Source organism: Oncorhynchus mykiss, chromosome 27 (assembly GCF_013265735.2).
Source record: "Oncorhynchus mykiss isolate Arlee chromosome 27, USDA_OmykA_1.1, whole genome shotgun sequence".
Taxonomy (NCBI): Eukaryota; Metazoa; Chordata; class Actinopteri; order Salmoniformes; family Salmonidae; genus Oncorhynchus; species Oncorhynchus mykiss.
This window is the reverse complement of record NC_048591.1, coordinates 49,342,333-49,369,495: the sequence shown is the minus strand read 5'-3', so window position 1 is coordinate 49,369,495 and position 27,163 is coordinate 49,342,333. Positions and strand designations below refer to the sequence as shown.

The window sequence follows — 27,163 nt, the reverse complement described above, 5'->3', positions numbered from 1 at the left end:
GAGGAATAGGGTGTGTCCATAGAGGAATAGGGTGTATCCACAGAGAAATAGGGTGTGTCCATAGAGGAATAGGGTGTCCGTAGAGGAATAGGGTGTCCCCATAGAGGAATAGAGTGTCCATAGAGGAATAGGGTGTCCGTAGAGGAATAGGGTGTGTCCATAGAGGATTAGGGTGTATCCACAGAGGAATCGGGTGTATCCACAGAGGGATAGGGTGTCCCCATAGAGGAATAGGCTGTCCCCATAGAGGAATAGGGTGTCCCCATAGAGGAATAGGGTGTATCCACAGAGAAATAGGGTGTGTCCATAGAGGAATAGGGTGTCCGTAGAGGAATAGGGTGTCCGTAGAGGAATAGGGTGTATCCACAGAGGAATAGGGTGTCCCCATAGAGGAATAGAGTGTCCATAGAGGAATAGGGTGTCCCAATAGAGGAATATGGTGTCCCCATAGAGGAATAGGGTGTCCATAGAGGAATAGGGTGTGTCCGTAGAGGAATAGGGTGTCCGTAGAGGAATAGTGTGTCCATAGAGGAATAGAGTGTCCATAGAGGAATAGAGTGTCCATATATTAATAGGGTGTCCCCATAGAGGAACAGGGTGTCCCCATAGAGGAATAGGGTGTCCATAGAGGAATAGGGTGTGTCCGTAGAGGAATAGGGTGTCCGAAGAGGAATAGGGTGTCCCCATAGAGGAATAGAGTGTCCATAGAGGAATAGTGCCTTGCGAAAGTATTCGGCCCCCTTGAACTTTGCAACCTTTTGCCACATTTCGGGCTTCAAACATAAAAATATAAAACTGTATTTTTTTGTGAAGAATCAACAACAAGTGGGACACAATCATGAAGTGGAACGACATTTATTGTATATTTCAAACTTTTTTAACAAATCAAAAACTGAAAAATTGGGCGTGCAAAATTAGTCAGCCCCTTTAAGTTAATACTTTGTAGCGCCACCTTTTGCTGCGATTACAGCTGTAAGTCACTTGGGGTATGTCTCTATCAGTTTTGCACATCGAGAGACTGAATTTTTTTCCCATTCCTCCTTGCAAAACAGCTCGAGCTCAGTGAGGTTGGATGGAGAGCATTTGTGAACAGCAGTTTTCAGTTCTTTCCACAGATTCTCGATTGGATTCAGGTCTGGACTTTGACTTGGCCATTCTAACACCTGGATATGTTTATCTTTGAACCATTCCATTGTAGATTTTGCTTTATGTTTTGGATCATTGTCTTGTTGGAAGACAAATCTCCGTTCCAGTCTCAGGTCTTTTGCAGACTCTATCAGGTTTTCTTCCAGAATGGTCCTGTATTTGGCTCCATCCATCTTCCCATCAATTTTAACCATCTTCCCTGTCCCTGCTGAAGAAAAGCAGGCCCAAACCATGATGCTGCCACCACCATGTTTGACAGTGGGGATGGTGTGTTCAGGGTGATGAACTGTGTTGCTTTTACGCCAAACATAACATTTTGCATTGTTGACAAAAAGTTCAATTTTGGTTTCATCTGACCAGAGCACCTTCTTCCACATGTTTGGTGCGTCTCCCAGGTGGCTTGTGGCAAACTTTAAACAACACTTTTTATGGATATCTTTAAGAAATGGCTTTCTTCTTGCCACTCTTCCATAAAGGCCAGATTTGTGCAATATACGACTGATTGTTGTCCTATGGACAGAGTCTCCCACCTCAGCTGTAGATCTCTGCAGTTCATCCAGAGTGATCATGGGCCTCTTGGCTGCATCTCTGATCAGTCTTCTCCTTGTATGAGCTGAAAGTTTAGAGGGACGGCCAGGTCTTGGTAGATTTGCAGTGGTCTGATACTCCTTCCATTTCAATATTATCGCTTGCACAGTGCTCCTTGGGATGTTTAAAGCTTGGGAAATCTTTTTGTATCCAAATCCGGCTTTAAACTTCTTCACAACAGTATCTCGGACCTGCCTGGTGTGTTCCTTATTCTTCATGATGCTCTCTGCGCTTTTAACGGACCTCTGAGACTATCACAGTGCAGGTGCATTTATACGGAGACTTGATTACACACAGGTGGATTGTATTTATCATCATTAGTCATTTAGGTCAACATTGGATCATTCAGAGATCCTCACTGAACTTCTGGAGAGAGTTTGCTGCACTGAAAGTAAAGGGCTGAATCATTTTGCACACCCAATTTTTCAGTTTTTGATTTGTTAAAAAAGTTTGAAATATCCAATAAATGTCGTTCCACTTCATGATTGTGTCCCACTTGTTGTTGATTCTTCACAAAAAAATACAGTTTTATATCTTTATGTTTGAAGCCTGAAATGTGGCAAAAGGTCGCAAAGTTCAAGGGGGCCGAATACTTTCGCAAGGCACTGTATATATATATATATATATATATATATATATATATATATATATGTATATATATATATATATATATATATATATATATATATATATATATATGTATATAGATAGAGAGAGAACAGCAGATTTAGCTGGTCTGTCATAATATAATAGAGACAGTAGATTTAGCTGGTCTGTCATAATATAATAGAGACAGTAGATCTAGCTGGTCTGTCATAATATAATAGAGACAGTAGATTTAGCTGGTCTGTCATAATATAATAGAGACAGTAGATCTAGCTGGTCTGTCATAATATAATAGAGACAGTAGATTTAGCTGGTCTGTCATAATATAATAGAGACAGTAGATCTAGCTGGTCTGTCATAATATAATAGAGACAGTAGATTTAGCTGGTCTGTCATAATATAATTGAGACAGTAGATTTAGCTGGTCTGTCATAATATAATAGAGACAGTAGATTTAGCTGGTTTTACTCAAACAGAGTCTCAATTTCCTGTTGAGAGTTAGAATAGTAGAATACACAAGGTGGAATTGCGAAACTTGGTTGAGTATCAGAAGTGTTGTTGTTGTTATGTCAGTCACTGACAGTCACTAATATAGTCCGTGTCAACAAACATTACTTTTTGTGTAAGTTAGTCTAGCCGGCCAGCTATCTAAGCTTGTAGTAATCATTGTCGAAGTACTGCCCAGGGGGCCCATAATGATTTTGTTAGTCACTCTCACTCAGATATCGTATTAAAAACTGAAAACATTTCCTCTCCTCCCCATGGCAATATTGGAAGATTTGTTTTTCTCTGCTGTCAAGATGGGTTCTGCTGAAATGTTTTGCTGCAGAGGTGGGTATAGCTTAGGGCCTTCAAAAGGCTAGGGCCAGCTCTGACTGCTTAGGGCCATCAAAAGTCTAGGGCCAGCTCTGACTGTATAGGGCCGCCAAAAGGCTAGGGCCAGCTCTGACTGTATAGGGCCATCAAAAGGCTAGGGCCAGCTCTGACTGTATAGGGCCTTCAAAAGGCTAGGGCCAGCTCTGACTGCTTAGGGCCTTCAAAAGGCTAGGGCCAGCTCTGACTGCTTAGGGCCATCAAAAGTCTAGGGCCAGCTCTGACTGTATAGGGCCGCCAAAAGGCTAGGGCCAGCTCTGACTGTATAGGGCCATCAAAAGGCTAGGGCCAGCTCTGACTGTATAGGGCCTTCAAAAGGCGAGGGCCAGCTCTGACTGTATAGGGCCACCAAAAGGCTAGGGCCAGCTCTGACTGCTTAGGGCCTTCAAAAGGCTAGGGCCAGCTCTGACTGTATAGGGCCATCAAAAGGCTAGGGCCAGCTCTGACTGCTTAGGGCCTTCAAAAGGCTAGGGCCAGCTCTGACTGTATGGGGCCATCAAAAGGCTAGGGCCAGCTCTGACTGTATAGGGCCATCAAAAGACTAGGGCCAGCTCTGACTGCTTAGGGCCGCCAAAAGGCTAGGGCCAGCTCTGACTGCTTAGGGCCATCAAAAGGCTAGGGCCAGCTCTGACTGTATAGGGCCGCCAAAAGGCTAGGGCCAGCTCTGACTGTATAGGGCCATCAAAAGGCTAGGGCCAGCTCTGACTGCTTTGGGCCGCCAAAAGGCTAGGGCCAGCTCTGACTGCTTAGGGCCATCAAAAGGCTAGGGCCAGCTCTGACTGTATAGGGCCGCCAAAAGGCTAGGGCCAGCTCTGACTGTATAGGGCCATCAAAAGCCTAGGGCCAGCTCTGACTGCTTAGGGCCATCAAAAGGCTAGGGCTAGCTCGGACTGCTTAGGGCCTTCAAAAGGCTAGGGCCAGCTCTGACTGCATAGGGCCTTCAAAAGGCTAGGGCCAGCTCTGACTGTATAGGGCCATCCAAAGGCTAGGGCCAGCTCTGACTGCTTAGGGCCGCCAAAAGGCTAGGGCCAGCTCTGACTGCTTAGGGCCGCCAAAAGGCTAGGGCCAGCTCTGACTGCTTAGGGCCTTCAAAAGGCTAGGGCCAGCTCTGACTGTATGGGGCCATCAAAAGGCTAGGGCCAGCTCTGACTGTATAGGGCCATCAAAAGACTAGGGCCAGCTCTGACTGCTTAGGGCCGCCAAAAGGCTAGGGCCAGCTCTGACTGCTTAGGGCCATCAAAAGGCTAGGGCCAGCTCTGACTGTATAGGGCCGCCAAAAGGCTAGGGCCAGCTCTGACTGTATAGGGCCATCAAAAGGCTAGGGCCAGCTCTGACTGCTTAGGGCCGCCAAAAGGCTAGGGCCAGCTCTGACTGCTTAGGGCCATCAAAAGGCTAGGGCCAGCTCTGACTGTATAGGGCCGCCAAAAGGCTAGGGCCAGCTCTGACTGTATAGGGCCATCAAAAGCCTAGGGCCAGCTCTGACTGCTTAGGGCCATCAAAAGGCTAGGGCTAGCTCGGACTGCTTAGGGCCTTCAAAAGGCTAGGGCCAGCTCTGACTGCATAGGGCCTTCAAAAGGCTAGGGCCAGCTCTGACTGTATAGGGCCATCCAAAGGCTAGGGCCAGCTCTGACTGCTTAGGGCCGCCAAAAGGCTAGGGCCAGCTCTGACTGCTTAGGGCCGCCAAAAGGCTAGGGCCAGCTCTGACTGCTTAGGGCCATCAAAAGGCTAGGGCCAGCTCTGACTGTATAGGGCCGCCAAAAGGCTAGGGCCAGCTCTGACTGTATAGGGCCGCCAAAAGGCTAGGGCCAGCTCTAACTGCTTAGGGCCTTCAAAAGGCTAGGGCCAGCTCTGACTGCATGTGTGTGGTATGGATGTGGGTAGCAGACCCGCGAGCCACTGTGGGCCCCACATGATAAGTACAGATTTCTTTGTAAAGTTGCCCATCCCTGGGCTAGAGGGAGTTTCCACCATATGTATTATACCATTAATTTCCTTTCAAATCAGCCAATGGAAGTAAACAAGGACAGACTTGGAGAAGGAGGACAGATAATTGGGACATAGCTCCAGTAATGTTTGTCAAGAGACTGTTATATCACGTTGAACCGTGTGTTGAGGAGGTTCTACTATGTGTTGAGGAGTTTCTACCATGTGTTGAGGAGTTGCTACCATGTGTTGAGGAGGTTCTACCATGTGTTGAGGAGTTGCTACCATGTGTTGAGGAGTTGCTACCATGTGTTGAGGAGTTGCTACCATGTGTTGAGGAGTTGCTACCATGTGTTGAGGAGTTGCTACCATGTGTTGAGGAGTTGCTACCATGTGTTGAGGAGTTGCTACCATGTGTTGAGGAGTTGCTACCATGTGTTGAGGAGTTGCTACCATGTGTTGATATCTTGTCTTTCTCAGGAAGGGAAGAAGAAGTTTGACAAGGAGACAGAGAAATACTACACCGTTCTAGAGAAGCATCTGGCCTTGTCTTCCAGGAAGAAAGAACCGTTCTTACAAGAGGTATGTCCCAGTTACGAGACAAAACTAGAGGTATGTCCCAGTTACGAGACAAAACTAGAGGTAAGTCCCAGTTACTAGACATCACGTTGCTAACTATGAGCACATGTTATATCTGCTTCAAGCACCTGGACAGGCCTTTGTGATGAATGGATGTCTGTGTCCTAAACGCCCCTAGTTAAATGTAGTGCACTATATAGGAAACGCAGCTTTTCTAAAGTCAACTGCACAATGTCAATGACAACACTGTTTATCCTGCTGGTTACCCAGTACCTTCACAGACAAACACACGGAAGAGTACTCTCTAAACCCGGATGGTGTAACCATTAACCCTTTCTCAAATAGTCTCCACAGTACACAGACGCAACACAGACATGCATTCACACACACACAGACATGTACGTGCCCATGCACACACACAGTCACACACAAACACACACGCACATGCATATGCACACACACACACACACACATACACACTGCCTTTCCCTTTGTCCTAAAGTTAACCTGTTGTTTGTTAACCCGCAGGTAGACCCCCCCCCCCCCCCCCCACACACACACACACACACACACACACACACACACACACACACACATACTGCCTTTCCCTTTGTCCTAAAGTTAACCCGTGGTTTGTTAACCTGCAGGCGGACACACAGATTGACAAGGAGAGGCAGGTGTTCTATGATGCGTCCCTGGAGTATGTCTTCAAGATTCAGGAGGTCCAAGAGAAGAAGAAGTTTGAGTTTGTGGAACCGGTAAAGTAAAGGTTTTAGTATCCAAAGTACTCCGTTTGTAGTAGTAGTAGTAGTAGTAGTAGTAGTAGTATCCAGCTCGAAGTGAAGTACTCCGTTTGTAGTAGTAGTAGTAGTAGTAGTAGTAGTAGTAGTAGTAGTATCCAGCTCGAAGTGAAGTACTCCATTTGTAGTAGTAGTAGTAGTAGTAGTAGTAGTAGTATCCAGCTCGGAGTGAAGTACTCCGTTTGTAGTAGTAGTAGTAGTAGTAGTAGTAGTAGTAGTAGTAGTAGTATCCAGCTCGGAGTGAAGTACTCCGTTTGTAGTAGTAGTAGTAGTAGTAGTAGTAGTAGTAGTAGTAGTAGTAGTAGTATCCAGCTCGGAGTGAAGTACTCCGTTTGTAGTAGTAGTAGTAGTAGTAGTAGTAGTAGTAGTATCCAGCTCGAAGTGAAGTACTCCGTTTGTAGTAGTAGTAGTAGTAGTAGTAGTATCCAGCTCGGAGTGAAGTACTCCGTTTGTAGTAGTAGTAGTAGTAGTAGTAGTAGTAGTAGTAGTATCCAGCTCGGAGTGAAGTACTCCGTTTGTAGTAGTAGTAGTAGTAGTAGTAGTAGTAGTAGTATCCAGCTCGGAGTGAAGTACTCCGTTTGTAGTAGTAGTAGTAGTAGTAGTAGTAGTAGTTGTAGTAGTATCCAGCTCGGAGTGAAGTACTCCGTTTGTAGTAGTAGTAGTAGTTGTAGTAGTATCCAGCTCGGAGTGAAGTACTCCGTTTGTAGTAGTAGTAGTAGTAGTAGTAGTATCCAGCTCGGAGTGAAGTACTCCGTTTGTAGTAGTAGTAGTAGTAGTAGTAGTAGTATCCAGCTCGGAGTGAAGTACTCCGTTTGTAGTAGTAGTAGTAGTAGTAGTATCCAGCTCGGAGTGAAGTACTCCGTTTGGGAGTCAGTCAACAACCCCTAAATGTCAAAGCTTATACAGCGGTACATTAGTTAGGATTTCATGTTCTTGTCTCTCCCTCTCAGCTGCTGGCCTTCCTGCAGGGTCTGTTCACGTTCTACCACGAAGGATATGAGCTCGCTCACGAGTTTGAGCCTTACAAACAACAGCTCCAGTTCAACCTGCAGAACGTAAGTAGCCCTGGTCCCAGATCAGACCTGTAGTCTTTACTAAGTAGCCCTGGTCCCAGATCAGACTTGTAGTCTTTACTAAGTAGCCCTGGTCCCAGATCAGACTTGTAGTCTTTACTAAGTAGCCCTGGTCCCAGATCAGACCTGTAGTCTTTACTAAGTAGCCCTGGTCCCAGATCAGACCTGTAGTCTTTACTAAGTAGCCCTGGTCCCAGATCAGACCTGTAGTCTTTACTAAGTAGCCCTGGTCCCAGATCAGACCTGTAGTCTTTACTAAGTAGCCCTGGTCCCAGATCAGACCTGTAGTCTTTACTAAGTAGCCCTGGTCCCAGATCAGACCTGTAGTCTTTACTAAGAAGTAAAAAAAGAAAAATGAAAAAGTAACAAAATAAAATAACAATACCGAGGCTACGTATATACAGGGTATTACGGTACAGAGTCAATGTGGAGGCTATATACAGGGTATTACGGTACAGAGTCAATGTGGAGGCTATATACAGGGTGTTACGGTACAGAGTCAATGTGGAGGCTATATACAGGGGGTACCGGTACAGAGTCAATGTGGAGGTTATATACAGGGTATTACGGTACAGAGTCAATGTGGAGGCTATATACAGGGTATTACGGTACAGAGTCAATGTGGAGGCTATTTACAGGGGGTACCGGTACAGAGTCAATGTGGAGGCTATATACAGGGTGTTACGGTACAGAGTCAATGTGGAGACTATATACAGGGTGTTACGGTACAGAGTCAATGTGGAGGCTATATACAGGGTGTTACGGTACAGAGTCAATGTGGAGGCTATATACAGGGTATTACGGTACAGAGTCAATGTGGAGGCTATATACAGGGTATTACGGTACAGAGTCAATGTGGAGGCTATATACAGGGTATTACGGTACAGAGTCAATGTGGAGGCTATATACAGGGTGTTACGGTACAGAGTCAATGTGGAGGCTATATACAGGGTGTTACGGTACAGAGTCAATGTGGAGGCTATATACAGGGTATTACGGTACAGAGTCAATGTGGAGGCTATATACAGGGTATTACGGTACAGAGTCAATGTGGAGGCTATATACAGGGTATTACGGTACAGAGTCAATGTGGAGGCTATATACAGGGTATTACGGTACAGAGTCAATGTGGAGGCTATATACAGGGTGTTACGGTACAGAGTCAATGTGGAGGCTATATACAGGGTGTTACGGTACAGAGTCAATGTGGAGGCTATATACAGGGTATTACGGTACAGAGTCAATGTGGAGGCTATATACAGGGTATTACGGTACAGAGTCAATGTGGAGGCTATATACAGGGTATTACGGTACAGAGTCAATGTGGAGGCTATATACAGGGTATTACGGTACAGAGTCAATGTGGAGGCTATATACAAGGGGTACCAGTACAGAGTCAATGTGGAGGTTATATACAGGGTATTACGGTACAGAGTCAATGTGGAGACTATATACAGGGTATTACGGTACAGAGTCAATGTGGAGGCTATATACAGGGTATTACGGTACAGAGTCAATGTGGAGGCTATTTACAGGGGGTACCGGTACAGAGTCAATGTGGAGGCTATATACAGGGTGTTACGGTACAGAGTCAATGTGGAGGCTATATACAGGGTGTTACGGTACAGATTCAATGTGGAGGCTATATACAGGGGGTACCGGTACAGAGTCAATGTGGAGGCTATTTACAGGGGGTACCGGTACAGATTCAATGTGGAGGCTATATACAGGGGGTACCGGTACAGAGTCAATGTGGAGGCTATATACAGGGGCTACCGGTACAGAGTCAATGTGGAGGCTATATACAGGGTGTTACGGTACAGAGTCAATGTGGAGGCAATATACAGGGGGTACCGGTACAGAGTCAATGTGGAGGCTATATACAGGGGGTACCGGTACAGAGTCAATGTGGAGGCTATATACAGGGGGTACCGGTACAGAGTCAATGTGGAGGCTTTATACAGTTTGTACTGGTACAGAGTCAATGTGGAGGCTATATACAGGGAGTACCGGTACAGAGTCAATGAGGAGGCTATATACAGGGGGCACTGGTACAGAGTCAATGTGGAGGCTATATACAGGGGGTACCGGTACAGAGTCAATGTGGAGGCTATATACAGGGGGTACCGGTACAGAGTCAATGTGGAGACTATATACAGGGGGTACCGGTACAGAGTCAATGTGGAGACTATATACAGGGTGTTACGGTGCAGAGTCAATGAGAAGGCTATATACAGGGGGTACCGGTACAGGGTCGATGTGGAGGCCATATACTGGGGGTACCGGTACAGAGTCAATGTGGAGGCTATATACAGGGTGTTACGGTACAGAGTCAATGTGGAGACTATATACAGGGTGTTACGGTACAGAGTCAATGTGGAGGCTATATACAGGGTGTTACGGTACAGAGTCAATGTGGAGGCTATATACAGGGTGTTACGGTACAGAGTCAATGTGGAGGCTATATACAGGGGGTACCGGTACAGAGTCAATGTGGAGTCTATATACAGGGGGTACCAGTATAGGGTCAATGAGGAGGCTATATACAGGGGGTACCAGTACAGGGTCAATGTGGAGGCTATATACAGGGGATACCAGTACAGAGTCAATGTGGAGGCTATATACAGGGGGTACCAGTACAGGGTCAATGAGGAGGCTATATACAGGGGGTACCGGTACAGAGTCAATGAGGAGGCTATATACAGGGGGTACCGGTACAGAGTCAATGTGGAGGCTATATACAGGGGGTACCGGTACAGAGTCAATGTGGAGACTATATACAGGGTGTTACGGTACAGTCAATGAGAAGGCTATATACAGGGGGTACCGGTACAGGGTCGATGTGGAGGCCATATACAGGGGGTACCGGTACAGAGTCAATGTGGAGGCTATATACAGGGGGTACCGGTACAGAGTCAATGTGGAGGCTATATACAGGGGGTACCGGTACAGACTCAATGTGGAGGCTATATACAGGGGATACCGGTACAGAGTCAATGAGGAGGCTATATACAGGGGGTACCGGTACAGAGTCAATGTGGAGGCTATATACAGGGGGTACCAGTACAGAGTCAATGTGGACGCTATATACAAGGGGTACCAGTAAAGAGTCAATGTGGAGGCTATATACAGGGGGTACCAGTACAGGGTCATTGAGGAGGCTATATACAGGGGGTACCATTACAGGGTCAATGTGGAGGCTATATACAGGGGGTACCAGTACAGAGTCAATGTGGAGGCTATATACAGGGGGTACCAGTACAGGGTCAATGAGGAGGCTATATACAGGGGGTACCGGTACAGAGTCAATGTGGAGGCTATATACAGGGTGTTACGGTACAGAGTCAATGTGGAGGCTATATACAGGGGGTACCGGTACAGAGTCAATGTGGAGGCTATATACAGGGGGTACCGGTACAGAGTCAATGTGGAGGCTATATACAGGGGGTACCGGTACAGAGTCAATGTGGAGGCTATATACAGGAGGTACCGGTACAGAGTCAATGAGGAGGCTATATACAGGGGGCATCGGTACAGAGTCAATGTGGAGGCTATATACAGGGGGTACCGGTACAGAGTCAATGTGGAGGCTATATACAGGGGGTACCGGTACAGAGTCAATGTGGAGGCTATATGCAGGGGGTACCGGTACAGAGTCAATGTGGAGGCTATATACAGGGGGTACCGGTACAGAGTCAATGTGGAGACTATATACAGGGGGTACCGGTACAGAGTCAATGTGGAGACTATATACGGGGGGTGCAAGAACAGAGACAATGTGGAGTACAGGAGGGGACTGAGCACGCACCCCTGAGGGACTCCAGTGTTGAGGATCAGCGTGGCAGATGAGTTCTTGCCTACCCTCACCACCTGGGGACGGCCCGTCAGGAAGTCCAGGATCCAGTTGCAAAGGGAGGTGTTTAGTCTCAGAGTCCTTAGCTTAGTGATGAACTTTGTGGGCACTATGGTGTCGAACACTGAGCTGTAGTTTCTGTATGGCAACAATAGTTAAATTAGTTGTCTAAAGTATGAGCCCAAAGCAGTACTGTAGCTCCAGCTTCAATCTACAGTATTCATATCATATGTTGTAACTCTTAACACCCTGAGGGGTTGTGTAGCCCTCTCAGGCCCACTAAAGCACAAGATCCCACAGCAAAATGAAAATGTACTTAGAATGTATTGACCGGAGAAACAGTGATGTGTCTCTTTGGGTGCTGAAGACCAGGAGCTAAGATGTGGAGAAGTCTGTGATGCTCTGCCTTCTTAACAACACTACCAACAAGGCAGGTCCTACAGGCCCTAGTTTCTACCTTCTTAACAACACTATCAACAAGGCAGGTCCTACAGGCTCTAGTTTCTACCTTCTTAACAACACTATCAACAAGGCAGGTCCTACAGGCCCTAGTTTCTACCTTCTTAACAACACTATCAACAGGGCAGGTCCTACAGGCTCTAGTTTCTACCTTCTTAACAACACTATCAACAAGGCAGGTCCTACAGGCCCTAGTTTCTACCTTCTCAACAACACTATCAACAAGGCAGGTCCTACAGGCCCTAGTTTCTACCTTCTTAACAACACTATCAACAAGGCAGGTCCTACAGGCCCTAGTTTCTACCTTCTTAACAACACTATCAACAAGGCAGGTCCTACAGGCCCTAGTTTCTACCTTCTTAACAACACTATCAACAAGGCAGGTCCTACAGGCCCTCGTTTCTACCTTCTTAACAACACTAACAACAAGGCAGGTCCTACAGGCTCTAGTTTCTACCTTCTTAACAACACTATCAACAAGGCAGGTCCTACAGGCCCTAGTTTCTACCTTCTTAACAACACTATCAACAAGGCAGGTCCTACAGGCCCTAGTTTCTACCTTCTTAACAACACTATCAACAAGGCAGGTCCTACAGGCCCTAGTTTCTACCTTCTTAACAACACTATCAACAAGGCAGGTCCTACAGGCCCTAGTTTCTACCTTCTTAACAGCACTATCAACAAGGCAGGTCCTACAGGCCCTAGTTTCTACCTTGTTAACAACACTATCAACAAGGCAGGTCCTACAGGCTCTAGTTTCTACCTTCTTAACAACACTATCAACAAGGCAGGTCCTACAGGCCCTAGTTTCTGCCTTCTTAACAACACTATCAACAAGGCAGGTCCTACAGGCCCTAGTTTCTACCTTCTTAACAGCACTATCAACAAGGCAGGTCCTACAGGCCCTAGTTTCTACCTTCTTAACAACACTATCAACAAGGCAGGTCCTACAGGCTCTAGTTTCTACCTTCTTAACAACACTATCAACAAGGCAGGTCCTACAGGCCCCAGTTTCTACCTTCTTAACAACACTATCAACAAGGCAGGTCTTACAGGCCCTAGTTTCTAAGAGTAGCTGCTGCCTTGGCAGGAACTAATGGGGATCCATAATAAACCCCAGGAAGAGTAGCTGCTGCCTTGGCAGGAACTAATGGGGATCCATAATAAACCCCAGGAAGAGTAGCTGATGCCTTGGCAGGAACTAATGGGGATCCATAATAAACCCCAGGAAGAGTAGCTGCTGCCTTGGCAGGAACTAATGGGGATCCATAATAAACCCCAGGAAGAGTAGCTGCTGCCTTGATAGGAATTAATAGTGATCCATAATAAATGCAACATACAAATACATCAGACTGGATGTTGTTCAGGTTGAACCCACAGCAGACTGGTTGTTGTTCAGGTTGAACCCACAGCAGACTGGTTGTTGTTCAGGTTGAACCCACAGCAGACTGGATGTTGTTCAGGTTGAACCCACAGCAGACTGGTTGTTGTTCAGGTTGAACCCACAGCAGACTGGTTGTTGTTCAGGTTGAACCCAAAGCAGACTGGATCTTGTTCAGGTTGAACCCACATCAGACTGGATGTTGTTCAGGTTGAACCCACATCAGACTGGTTGTTGTTCAGGTTGAACCCACATCAGACTGGATGTTGTTCAGGTTGAACCCACAGCAGACTGGTTGTTGTTCAGGTTGAACCCACAGCAGACTGGTTGTTGTTCAGGTTGAACCCACAGCAGACTGGATCTTGTTCAGGTTGAACCCACATCAGACTGGATGTTGTTCAGGTTGAACCCACAGCAGACTGGTTGTTGTTCAGGTTTAACCCACATCAGATTGGTTGTTGTTCAGGTTGAACCCACAGCAGACTGGTTGTTGTTCAGGTTGAACCCACAGCAGACTGGATCTTGTTCAGGTTGAACCCACATCAGACTGGATGTTGTTCAGGTTGAACCCACATCAGACTGGATGTTGTTCAGGTTGAACCCACAGCAGACTGGATCTTGTTCAGGTTGAACCCACATCAGACTGGATGTTGTTCAGGTTGAACCCACATCAGACTGGTTGTTGTTCAGGTTGAACCCACATCAGACTGGATGTTGTTCAGGTTGAACCCACAGCAGAATGGTTGTTGTTCAGGTTGAACCCACAGCAGACTGGTTGTTGTTCAGGTTGAACCCACAGCAGACTGGATCTTGTTCAGGTTGAACCCACATCAGACTGGATGTTGTTCAGGTTGAACCCACAGCAGACTGGATCTTGTTCAGGTTGAACCCACAGCAGACTGGTTGTTGTTCAGGTTGAACCCACAGCAGACTGGTTGTTGTTCAGGTTGAACCCACATCAGACTGGTTGTTGTTCAGGTTGAACCCACAGCAGACTGGATCTTGTTCAGGTTGAACCCACATCAGACTGGTTGTTGTTCAGGTTGAACCCACAGCAGACTGGTTGTTGTTCAGGTTGAACCCACAGCAGACTGGATGTTGTTCAGGTTGAACCCACAGCAGACTGGTTGTTGTTCAGGTTGAACCCACAGCAGACTGGTTGTTGTTCAGGTTGAACCTACAGCAGACTGGATCTTGTTCAGGTTGAACCCACATCAGACTGGATGTTGTTCAGGTTGAACCCACATCAGACTGGTTGTTGTTCAGGTTGAACCCACATCAGACTGGATGTTGTTCAGGTTGAACCCACAGCAGACTGGTTGTTGTTCAGGTTGAACCCACAGCAGACTGGTTGTTGTTCAGGTTGAACCCACAGCAGACTGGATCTTGTTCAGGTTGAACCCACATCAGACTGGATGTTGTTCAGGTTGAACCCACAGCAGACTGGTTGTTGTTCAGGTTTAACCCACATCAGACTGGTTGTTGTTCAGGTTGAACCCACAGCAGACTGGTTGTTGTTCAGGTTGAACCCACAGCAGACTGGATCTTGTTCAGGTTGAACCCACATCAGACTGGATGTTGTTCAGGTTGAACCCACATCAGACTGGATGTTGTTCAGGTTGAACCCACAGCAGACTGGTTGTTGTTCAGGTTGAACCCACAGCAGACTGGATCTTGTTCAGGTTGAACCCACATCAGACTGGATGTTGTTCAGGTTGAACCCACATCAGACTGGTTGTTGTTCAGGTTGAACCCACATCAGACTGGATGTTGTTCAGGTTGAACCCACAGCAGAATGGTTGTTGTTCAGGTTGAACCCACAGCAGACTGGTTGTTGTTCAGGTTGAACCCACAGCAGACTGGATCTTGTTCAGGTTGAACCCACATCAGACTGGTTGTTGTTCAGGTTGAACCCACAGCAGACTGGATCTTGTTCAGGTTGAACCCACAGCAGACTGGTTGTTGTTCAGGTTGAACCCACAGCAGACTGGTTGTTGTTCAGGTTGAACCCACATCAGACTGGTTGTTGTTCAGGTTGAACCCACAGCAGACTGGATCTTGTTCAGGTTGAACCCACATCAGACTGGTTGTTGTTCAGGTTGAACCCACAGCAGACTGGTTGTTGTTCAGGTTGAACCCACAGCAGACTGGTTGTTGTTCAGGTTGAACCCACAGCAGACTGGATGTTGTTCAGGTTGAACCCACAGCAGACTTGTTGTTGTTCAGGTTGAACCCACAGCAGACTGGATGTTGTTCAGGTTGAACCCACAGCAGACTGGATCTTGTTCAGGTTCAACCCACATCAGACTGGATCTTGTTCAGGTTGAACCCACAGCAGACTGGATCTTGTTCAGGTTGAACCCACAGCAGACTGGTTGTTGTTCAGGTTGAACCCACATCAGACTGGTTGTTGTTCAGGTTGAACCCACAGCAGACTGGTTGTTGTTCAGGTTGAACCCACAGCAGACTGGTTGTTGTTCAGGTTGAACCCACAGCAGACTGGATCTTGTTCAGGTTGAACCCACAGCAGACTGGATCTTGTTCAGGTTGAACCCACAGCAGACTGGTTGTTGTTCAGGTTGAACCCACATCAGACTGGATCTTGTTCTCTCGTGAGACTGAGGCTTTGAGAAAATGTGAAAAGGCACCCTACTATTCCACATGTAAGTGCGCTACTTTTGGACAGAGACCAATGCGGCTTCATAGGGAATAGGGTGCCATTTTGGAAGCGCACAACAGTGTGTCATGTTGACTTGCTCAGTGAAATATATCTTCAACTGTTGTTCTTTTCATCTGCCTCCATGGAGTATCGTTTACTGTCTATCAACATCTTTTGATATCTTTTAATAATGTATATTATTCCTCAGTATGTCCCAGTGGGTCACCAGAAAAAAAGGCTTTTATAATGTATGGTGTATTGGTGTTATTGTGTTTAATAACTACACAACAGCTTTAATGATAGCATCTGCATCTGTTGCCTGTTATGATGCATGCTCTCTCTTGTTGATACATGGAAGCTGGTTTTGCGCCAATCTCTATCTTTTGATCTGTGTGTGTGTGTGTGTGCGCGTGTGCGTGTGTGTGTGTGTGTGTGTGTGTGTGTGTGCATACAGACGAGGAACAACTTTGTGAGTACGAAGCAGGAGGTAGAGAAACTGATGAAGAGAATCAGATCAGCTGATCAGGACTACAAACCTCCAGGGCAGTGGACCATGGAGGGGTTCCTCTACGTCCAGGAGAAACGTGAGTCTAACCTCTAACTCCTAATCCCAGACCCCCAAACCTCTAACTCCTAATCCCAGACCCCTAAACCTCTAACTCCTAATCCCAGACCCCTAAACCTCTTACTCCTAATCCCAGACCCCTAAACCTCTAACTCCTAATCCCAGACCCCTAAACCTCTCTCCTAATCCCAGACCCCTAAACCTCTAACTCCTAATCCCAGACCCCTAAACCTCTAACTCCTAATCCCAGACCCCTAAACCTCTAACTCCTAATACTAGAGCCCTAAACCTCTCTCCTAATCCCAGACCCCTAAACCTCTAACTCCTAATCCTAGATCCCTAAACCTCTAACTCCTAATCCCAGACCCCTAAACCTCTAACTCCTAATCCCAGACCCCTAAACCTCTCTCCTAATCCCAGACCCCTAAACCTCTAACTCCTAATCCTCGATCCCTAAACCTCTAACTCCTAATCCTAGAGCCCTAAACCTCTCTCCTAATCCCAGACCCCTAAACCTCTCTCCTAATCCCAGACCCCTAAACCTCTAACTCCTAATCCTCGATCCCTAAACCTCTAACTCCTAATCCTAGAGCCCTAAACCTCTCTCCTAATCCCAGACCCCTAAACCTCTAACTCCTAATCCTAGATCCCTAAACCTCTAACTCCTAATCCCAGACCCCTAAACCTCTAACTCCTAATCCTAGAGCCCTAAACCTCTAACTCCTAATCCTAGAGCCCTAAACCTCTAACTCCTAATCCCAGACCCCTAAACCTCTAACTCCTAATCCTAGATCCCTAAACCTCTAACTCCTAATCCCAGACCCCTAAACCTCTAACTCCTAATCCTAGAGCCCTAAACCTCTCTCCTAATCCCAGACCCCTAAACCTCTAACTCCTAATCCTCGATCCCTAAACCTCTAACTCCTAATCCTCGATCCCTAAACCTCTAACTCCTAATCCCAGACCCCTAAACCTCTAACTCCTAATCACAGACCCCTAAACCTCTAACTCCTAATCCCAGACCTCTAACTCCTAATCCTAGACCCCTAAACCTCTAACTCTGAGAATGTAACTCTGACTCTGAGAACAAAACTCTGACTCTGAGAATGTAACTCTGACTCTGAGAACAAAACTCTGACTCTGAGAATATATCTCATACTATGAGAACAAAACTCTGACTCTGAGAATATATCTCATACTATGAGAACGAAACTTTTGACTCTGAGAATGTAACTCTGACTCTGAGAACAAAACTCTGACTCTGAGAATGTAACTCTGACTCTGAGAATGTAACTCTGACTCTGAGAACAAAACTCTGACTCTGAGAACACAACTGTAACTCTAGGATCATAACTCTGACTCTGAGAACCAAACTCTGAGAACGCAACTCTATCTCATTATATTTCCTCATCCAGCTTTGATGTGCTCTCAAACTTGAACTGGAGGAAATTCCCTGAATACTGGAAACTTTATCTCAGATGATAAACAACAACAACATGTTGTTTTATCTTAATTAGGAATTTAATTTCAGAAGTCTTTCCAGAACATTGTGGTTTCAGGAAGCAATCATGGCTTAGCTTGGCTGTTGTTGTTTCCGTCCCAAATTGCAGCCTATTCCCTATATAGTGCACTACAGAGCCCTACAGGCCCTGGTCAGAAGTAGTGCACTATATAGGGAATAGGTGCCTTTTTAAATGTATTTGTTGTTCTTTCATGACCAATCATGGCTGTGTTGTTCCTTCTCTCTGTGTCAGGGCCGCTGGGATGCACGTGGACGCGACACTACTGTACGTATGAGAAGAGCAGCAAAGCCTTCACCATGATCACCTTTGAAACCAAATCAGCTGGCAAACAGGTAGTGTATACTGTAGTACACAGGCATCTACTGGGCGGTGATAAACATTAGATTATTAGTGTCCAGAGTTTTTACTGACCAGGAAATATTATTGCCCCTAGTTCTAGACAATAAACTAGAGCTGACCAGGAAATACTATTGGCCCTAGTTCTAGACAATAAGCTAGAGCTGACCAGGAAATATTATTGGCCCTAGTTCTAGACTATAAACTAGAACTGACCAGGAAATACTATTGGCCCTAGTTCTAGACTATAAACTAGAGCTGACCAGGAAATACTATTGGCCCTAGTTCTACACAATAAACTAGACCTGACCAGGAAATACTATTGGCCCTAGTTCTAGACTATAAACTTGAGCTGACCAGGAAATACTATTGGCCCTAGTTCTAGACTATAAACTAGAGCTGACCAGGAAATACTATTGGCCCTAGTTCTAGACAATAAACTAGAGCTGACCAGGAAATACTAATGTTGTGTTCTACACCAGTCTAATCATGAATCCCTCTGTTGTGTTCTACACCAGTCTAATCATGAATCCCTCTGTTGTGTTCTACACCAGTCTAATCATGAATCCCTCTGTTGTGTTCTACACCAGTCTAATCATGAATTCCTCTGTTCTGTTCTACACCAGTCTAATCTTGAATCCCTATGTTGTGTTCTACACCAGTCTAATCATGAGTCCCTCTGTTGTGTTCTACACCAGTCTAATCATGAATCCCTCTGTTGTGTTCTACACCAGTCTAATCATGAATCCCTCTGTTGTGTTCTACACCAGTCTAATCATGAATCCCTCTGTTCTGTTCTACACCAGTCTAATCTTGAATCCCTATATTGTGTTCTACACCAGTCTAATCATGAATCCCTCTGTTGTGTTCTACACCAGTCTAATCATGAGTCCCTCTGTTGTGTTCTACACCAGTCTAATCATGAATCCCTCTGTTGTGTTCTACACCAGTCTAATCATGAATCCCTCTGTTGTGTTCTACACCAGTCTAATCATGAATCCCTCTGTTCTGTTCTACACCAGTCTAATCATGAATCCCTCTGTTGTGTTCTAGAATGGTCTGGTGGTGAGTCCATCTGAGATGTTCAAGCTGAAGTCCTGTATCCGAAGGAAGACCGACTCCATCGACAAGCGTTTCTGTTTCGACATCGAAGTGGTGGAGAGGTCTGTCATCATTATTCATATCAGTAGTTGAATGAATCATCTTATTAATATTAAAATGGCACTCCTATTTAGCCTGCTGGTCCCTGCCCTGTCTGTGCTCTAGCCAAATGGCTATGACTATGGCATGGCAACGGTAGTCAATGATGATGACAGTAACAGACCCAGTTGTCATCGTAATGATTGTTATCATCAGACTAGTGCTGGTTCCACTGCAGTCACTTGGGACTGATTGCAACTCTGTGGGATTTGAAAAGACAGACGCCTTAATGGGAAAACAAGTGGATGTCCCCTTTCATTAACTATTTAAGCTCCCTGTTTAAACCTGATTGGACGTTTTTAACTCCCTGTTCAAACCTGATTGGACCTTTTTTAGCTATTGTTATTATTAGTGTGTGGATGTGTTTAGATGTTTTCAGCTCTGTCTGTTCGTGTCCTGCATGTTCTTCTCAGTGTCCTTTCACTGAAGCCTTTTGTTTGACTAAATGTGCCATCTAGTAAGCAGTCTTTATACGTACAATTCTCTTGTTTCAGTTTTCTGTTATTTGTACCCATTTCTTCTTCTCTCTCTGTGTTTCTTCGTGTCGATGTAGAACTGACATCTGTCAAGGAACTCTTTTCCGACCTCTTCAGTTAAAGTTCTGTAAAGTCCGGTATGTGACCAGTGACGTTACTATACTGTTACTATACTGTCCCCTCTCTCTCAGAGCAGTGAGCATGTTACTGCAGCGATGAGCATGTTGCTGTAGCGATGAGCATGTTGCTGCAGCGATGAGCATGTTGCTGTAGCGATGAGCATGTTGCTGTAGCGATGAGTATGTTGCTGTAGCGATGAGCATGTTGCTGTAGCGATGAGCATGTTGCTGTAGCGATGAGCATGTTGCTATAGCGATGAGCATGTTGCTGCAGCGATGAGCATGTTGCTGTAGCGATGAGCATGTTACTGCATGTGTTCAAGGCTGATAGTCGTGCCCATTCATTCACTCACTGAATCTATCAAACTTCACAACTTCAAATTAACTTTGAATAAAAAACATTGTTTTTTTTTGTTTTTTTAATCTTTCCATTCCACCAATCACAATCACCGAATCAGACTTCACCAATCACAATCAATTTTGATGGGAAAGGAAAGCGTGACACAAAAATAATATTCCACTTGAATAATTTCTTCTCATCTGCAATTACTATAATCATTTATCGATTTCAATAATATCATTCTGACTTTAATGGAGTCATTCGTCAACTTGATTCCAATTGTACAATTGTCAGATTTCAGAGCCCCTTAATGCATGGGGGGAACATTGTTGATTTTAATACGACCTTAAATGTTTGACTAGTACAGTAAGAAGGACAGGAAGAGGCAGACAGACATTCAGATGCAGATCAAACCAGTCCTGGAGAACAAGGAGGAAAGCCATTGATCAAGTGGTTTTAATTGATGAGATGATGGCATCAGCACATTCAGGCCTTCGCTCGGCTGGGTCGGTGCGTTTCAGAACGGAGAGGGAGGGTGTAGCAGTAGCTAACCATCAGACCTGGATTCAAATACTATTTGAAATCTTTCAAATCATTTCAGCGTTTGTTCTATTTTGCCTAGGATGCCAGATGGGCAGGTAAACAGTTTGGGGAATTTTATATCCGTACATTCATTGGTTTTAATTAATACAGGCAAACATTAAAAACACACAAAGTATTTTAAATTATTTCAAAAAGAGTATTTGAACCCAGGTCTGGTCAAAGCAGCTCTCTCTCTTCATCTCCAATCTGATGCGCTGCTGAGGTGAGCATGGACATTAACTCCTGTTTAACTGGCTGGGTAGCTAACTAATTTATCACCTGAAAGATCAGATATGCCACAAGGTGCTTGTTCTAACCACAAGGGCAACGTGGAGCCACGACCCCAGTCATCTTCCTGTACGGTGTACTTTTGAGGACATCCTTTTCCTCAAGCCTCACCCTGGGATACGGTGGAGTTGCCGCTGATCTTCGGTCAGCTTTATTTATTTTCCTCCACTAATCGTTAGTATTGGGGGAGGGGAAGCTGATCCTAGATCTGAACCTAGGGGAAAGTATACCCAGGATGAGGCTTGCGACTGAGGTTGTTCTAAAATGGACACCGTATGTTAATCTCCAGCTCATCCATTCATCATCATTACATTACACTTGCTGTCTGGGTGTTCTGAGTCACCACAGGAGTCAGCCTGCTCTATTCCAACACGTCAGCAGCATCGGCTGCAACATCTAGCTACATGGCTTTCAGCTAGCGCTAACTCTTACTACTAGCCGGTGGGCGGTAATGCATCAATATATGAGTTCATGTTAACATTTATTTACTATTGCCTGGATACTATTACATGGATACTATTACATTAATACTATTACATTAGTACTATTACATTAATATTATTACATGGATACTATTACAAAGATACCATTACAGTAATACTATAACATTAATACTATTACATGAATACTATTACATTAATACTATAACATGGATAATACTACATTAGTACTATTACATGGATACTATTACATTAATACTATTACATTAATAGTATTACATGGATACTATTACATTAGTACTATTACATGGTTAATATTACATGGATACTATTACATTAGTACTATTACATGGATAATATTACATGGATGTTATTACATGGATACTATTACATAAGTACTATTACATTAATACTCTTATATGGATACTATTATGTGGATACTATTACATTAGTACTATTACATTAATACTCTTATATGGATACTATTATGTGGATACTATTACATTAGTACTATTACATGGATACTATTACATGGATAATATTACATTAGTACTATTACATTAATACTATTACATGGATACTATTACATGGATACTATTGCATTAGTACTATTACAGTAGTACTATTACATGGATAATATTACATGGATACTATTACATTAGTACTATTACATGGTTAATATTACATGGATACTATTACATTAGTACTATTACATGGATAATATTACATGGATGCTATTACATGGATACTATTACATAAGTACTATTACATGGATACAATTACATTAGTACTATTACATGGATAATATTACATGGATACTATTACATTAGTACTTTTACATGGTTAATATTACATGGATACTATTACATTAGTACTATTACATGGATAATATTACATGGATGCTATTACATGGATAATATTACATTAGTACTATTACATGGATACTATTACATGGATACTATTACATTAGTACTATTACATTGATACTATTACATTAGTACTATTACATGGATAATATTACATGGATACTATTACATTAGTACTTTTACATGGTTAATATTACATGGATACTATTACATGGATACTATTACATTAGTACTATTACATTAATACTATTACATGGATACTATTACATGGATACTATTACATTAGTACTATTGCAGTAGTACTATTACATGGATACTATTACATGGATACTATTACATTAGTACTATTACATTAATACTATTACATGGATACTATTACATGGATACTATTACATTAGTACTATTGCAGTAGTACTATTACATGGATACTATTACATGGATACTATTACATTAGTACTATTACATGGATACTATTACATTAATACTATTACATGGATACTATTACATTAGTACTATTACATTAATACTATTACATGGATACTATTACATGGATACTATTACATTAGTACTATTACACTAATACTATTACATGGATACTATTACATTAATACTATTACATTAATACTTTTACACAGATACTATTACATTAGTACTATAACACTAATACTATTACATGGATACTATTACATTAATACTATTACACTAATACTATTACATGGATACTATTACATTAATACTATTACATTAATACTTTTACACAGATACTATTACATTAGTACTATAACACTAATACTATTACATGGATACTATTACATTAATTCCATTACATGGATACTATTACATTAATACCATTACATGGATACTATTACATTAATACTATTACATTAATACTTTTACACAGATACTATTACATTAGTACTATAACACTAATACTATTACATGGATACTATTACATTAATACCATTACATGGATACTATTACATTAATACCATTACATGGATACTATTACATTAATACTATTACATTAATACTTTTACACAGATACTATTACATTAATACCATTACATGGATACCATTACATTAATACTATTACATGGATACTATTACATTAGTACTATAACACTAATACTATTACATGGATACTATTACATTAATACCATTACATGGATACTATTACATTAATACCATTACATGGATACTATTACATTAATACTATTACATTAATACTATTACATTAATACTATTACATTAATACTTTTACACAGATACTATTACATTAATACTATTACATGGATACTATTACACTAATACTATTACATGGATACTATTACATTAATACCATTACATGGATACTATTACATTAATACTATTACATTAATACTTTTACACAGATACTATTACATTAATACTTTTACACAGATACTATTACATTAATACTATTACATTAATACTTTTACACAGATACTATTACATTAGTACTATAACACTAATACTATTACATGGATACTATTACATTAATACCATTACATGGATACTATTACATTAATACCATTACATGGATACTATTACATTAATACTATTACATTAATACTTTTACACAGATACTATTACATTAATACTATTACATTAATACTTTTACACAGATACTATCACATTAATACTATTACATTAATACTTTTACACAGATACTATTACATTAGTGCTATTACATTAATACCATTACATTAATACTATTCCATTGGTACTATTATATTAATACTATTACAGTGGTACTACTATATTACTACTATTACATTAGTACTATTATATTAACACTATTACATGAATACTATTACATTAGTGCCATTACATTAATACTATTACATTAATACTATTATATTAATGCCAGTACATGAATACTATTACTTAGTACTATTACATTGGTACTATTACATTAGTACTATTACATTAATACTATTACATTTGTACTATTACATTAATACTATTACATCAATACTATTACATTACGACTATTACATTAATACTATTACAGTAATACTATTACATCAATGCTATTACATTACGACTATTACATTACGACTATTACTAGTACTATAGCGGCAATACTATAAAATGAATACTAGTACATCAATGCTATTACATTACGACTATTACATTACGACTATTACATTAGTACTATTACATTAGTACTATTACATTAATACTAGTATATCAATACTATTACATTACGACTATTACATTAATACTATTACATTAATACTATAACAGTAATAATATTACATTAGTACTATTACATTAATACTATGACATTAATACTATTACACTAGTACTATTACATTCATTCTATTACATTAGTACTAATACATTGGTACTATTACATTAGTGCTATTACATTAGTAGTATTACATTAGTACTATTACATTAATACTATAACACTAATAATATAACATTAATACTATTACATTGGTACTGGTGCATTAGTACTATTACATTAGAACTATAACATGAATACTAGTACATTAGTACCATTACATTAATACTACAGCATTAATATGATTGCATTAGTACTATTACAGTAGTACTATTACATCAGTACTATAACATTAATACTAGTACATTTGTACTATAACAATAATACTATAACATGAATACTAGTACATTAGTACTATGGCATTGGTACCTCCACATTAGTACTATAACATTAATACTATAGCAGTAATACTATTACACTAGTACTATTACATTGGTACTATTACGTTGGTTCTGTTACATTAGTACTATTACATTAATACTATTACATTAATACTATCACAGACTCTTACATTGGTACTATTACATTAATACTATTACATTAGTACTCTTACATCAGTACTATAATATAAATACTAGTACATTAATGCTATTACATTAATACTATACCATTAATACTGTTACACTAGTAATATTACATCAGTACTATAACATTAATACTTGTACATTAGTACTATAGCGGCAATACTATAAAATGAATACTAGTACATTAATATTATTACATTAGTACTAGTACATTGGTACTATTACAGTAATACTATAACATTAATACTAGTACATTAGTACTATAACATTAATACTAGTACAGTAGTACTATTACATTAATATTATTACATTAGTACTATTACATTAATATTATTACATTAGTACTATTACATTAGTACTATAACATTAATACTAGTACATTGGCACTATAACATTTAATACTAGTACATTAATACTATTACATTGATACTATTACATTAGTACTATTACATTGGTACTATTACATTAGTACTATAACATTAATACTAGTACATTAGTACTATTACATTAATACTATAACATTAATACTAGTACATCAGTACCATACCATCAATACTAGCACATTAGTACTATAACATTAATGCTAGTACATTAATACTATTACATTGGTGCTATTACATTAGTACAATAACATTAATACTAGTACATTAGTACTATTACATTACTACTATGACATTAATATTATTACATTAGTACTATTACATTAATACTATAACATTAATACTAGTACATCAGTACCATACCATCAATACTAGCACATTAGTACTATAACATTAATACTAGTACATTAATACTATTACATTGGTGCTATTACATTAGTACAATAACATTAATACTGGTACATTAGTACTATTACATTACTACTATGCCATTAATAGTATTACATTAGTACTATTACATTCGTACTATTAGATTAGTACTATTACATTAGTACTATAACATTAATACTAGTACATTGGTACTATTACATTACTACTATAACATTAATAGTATTACATTAGTACTATTACATTCGTACTATTACATTAGTACTATTACATTAGTACTATAACATTAATACTAGTACATTAGTACTATTACATTACTACTATGACATTAATAGTATTAGATTAGTACTATTACATTAGTACTAATACCTACAACCATACTCTAGGCCTATTATTAGTATGTTCATTCCAGATCATTTGGGATGGGACAGAAATATTATACATTGGCAATGCCCAGAGGCATGATGCACACAAACTGCATATTATTTCATGAAGGCATCCTCTACTGTCAGTGGTTTAATTTACTGTCGTAATGATCCAAAATTGGTGTGTATTCAGAGATCAGACCCACCTGGAGATACCCTACAGGGAATGCATGCAAGGAGGACAAATCAAAGCACTATGTTCATTTGGAGTGGGAATGTAAACACTGACATGATTTAGAGAAGGACACAGTACTGTGTGAAGACTACTATGTTTAAGCACAGTAGTCATTTCATTGAATTCATTTGATAGAGGTGTTTGCTGTTTAAACATGGCCTGCTACTGTATCACTATGAGTACGACTCAAACGGCACCCTATGCACGACTTTTGACCAGACACCTTTGGGAGAGGAGGTGTGACCTAGGGGTCCTGGTCAAAAGTAGTGCAATATATAGGGAATAG

General features: G+C 41.6%; 1 protein-coding gene across 4 annotated transcripts in view; it reads left to right on the top strand.

The window, feature by feature from the left end:
- Nucleotides 1–27,163, top strand: part of LOC110515989 (rho GTPase-activating protein 42) — a 224,508-nt gene that overhangs the window by 138,027 nt on the left and 59,318 nt on the right. For 2 of the 4 annotated variants that reach the window (XM_036965192.1, XM_036965191.1), the window contains exons 5-11: nt 5,617–5,718; nt 6,363–6,473; nt 7,466–7,570; nt 16,395–16,524; nt 18,260–18,360; nt 19,418–19,527; nt 20,118–20,177. In XM_036965192.1, coding sequence (XP_036821087.1) covers nt 5,617–5,718; nt 6,363–6,473; nt 7,466–7,570; nt 16,395–16,524; nt 18,260–18,360; nt 19,418–19,527; nt 20,118–20,177 — 719 coding nt within the window. The remainder of the gene's footprint in view (nt 1–5,616; nt 5,719–6,362; nt 6,474–7,465; nt 7,571–16,394; nt 16,525–18,259; nt 18,361–19,417; nt 19,528–20,117; nt 20,178–27,163) is intronic. The other 2 variants (XM_036965193.1, XM_036965194.1) reach the window with 1 other exon arrangement.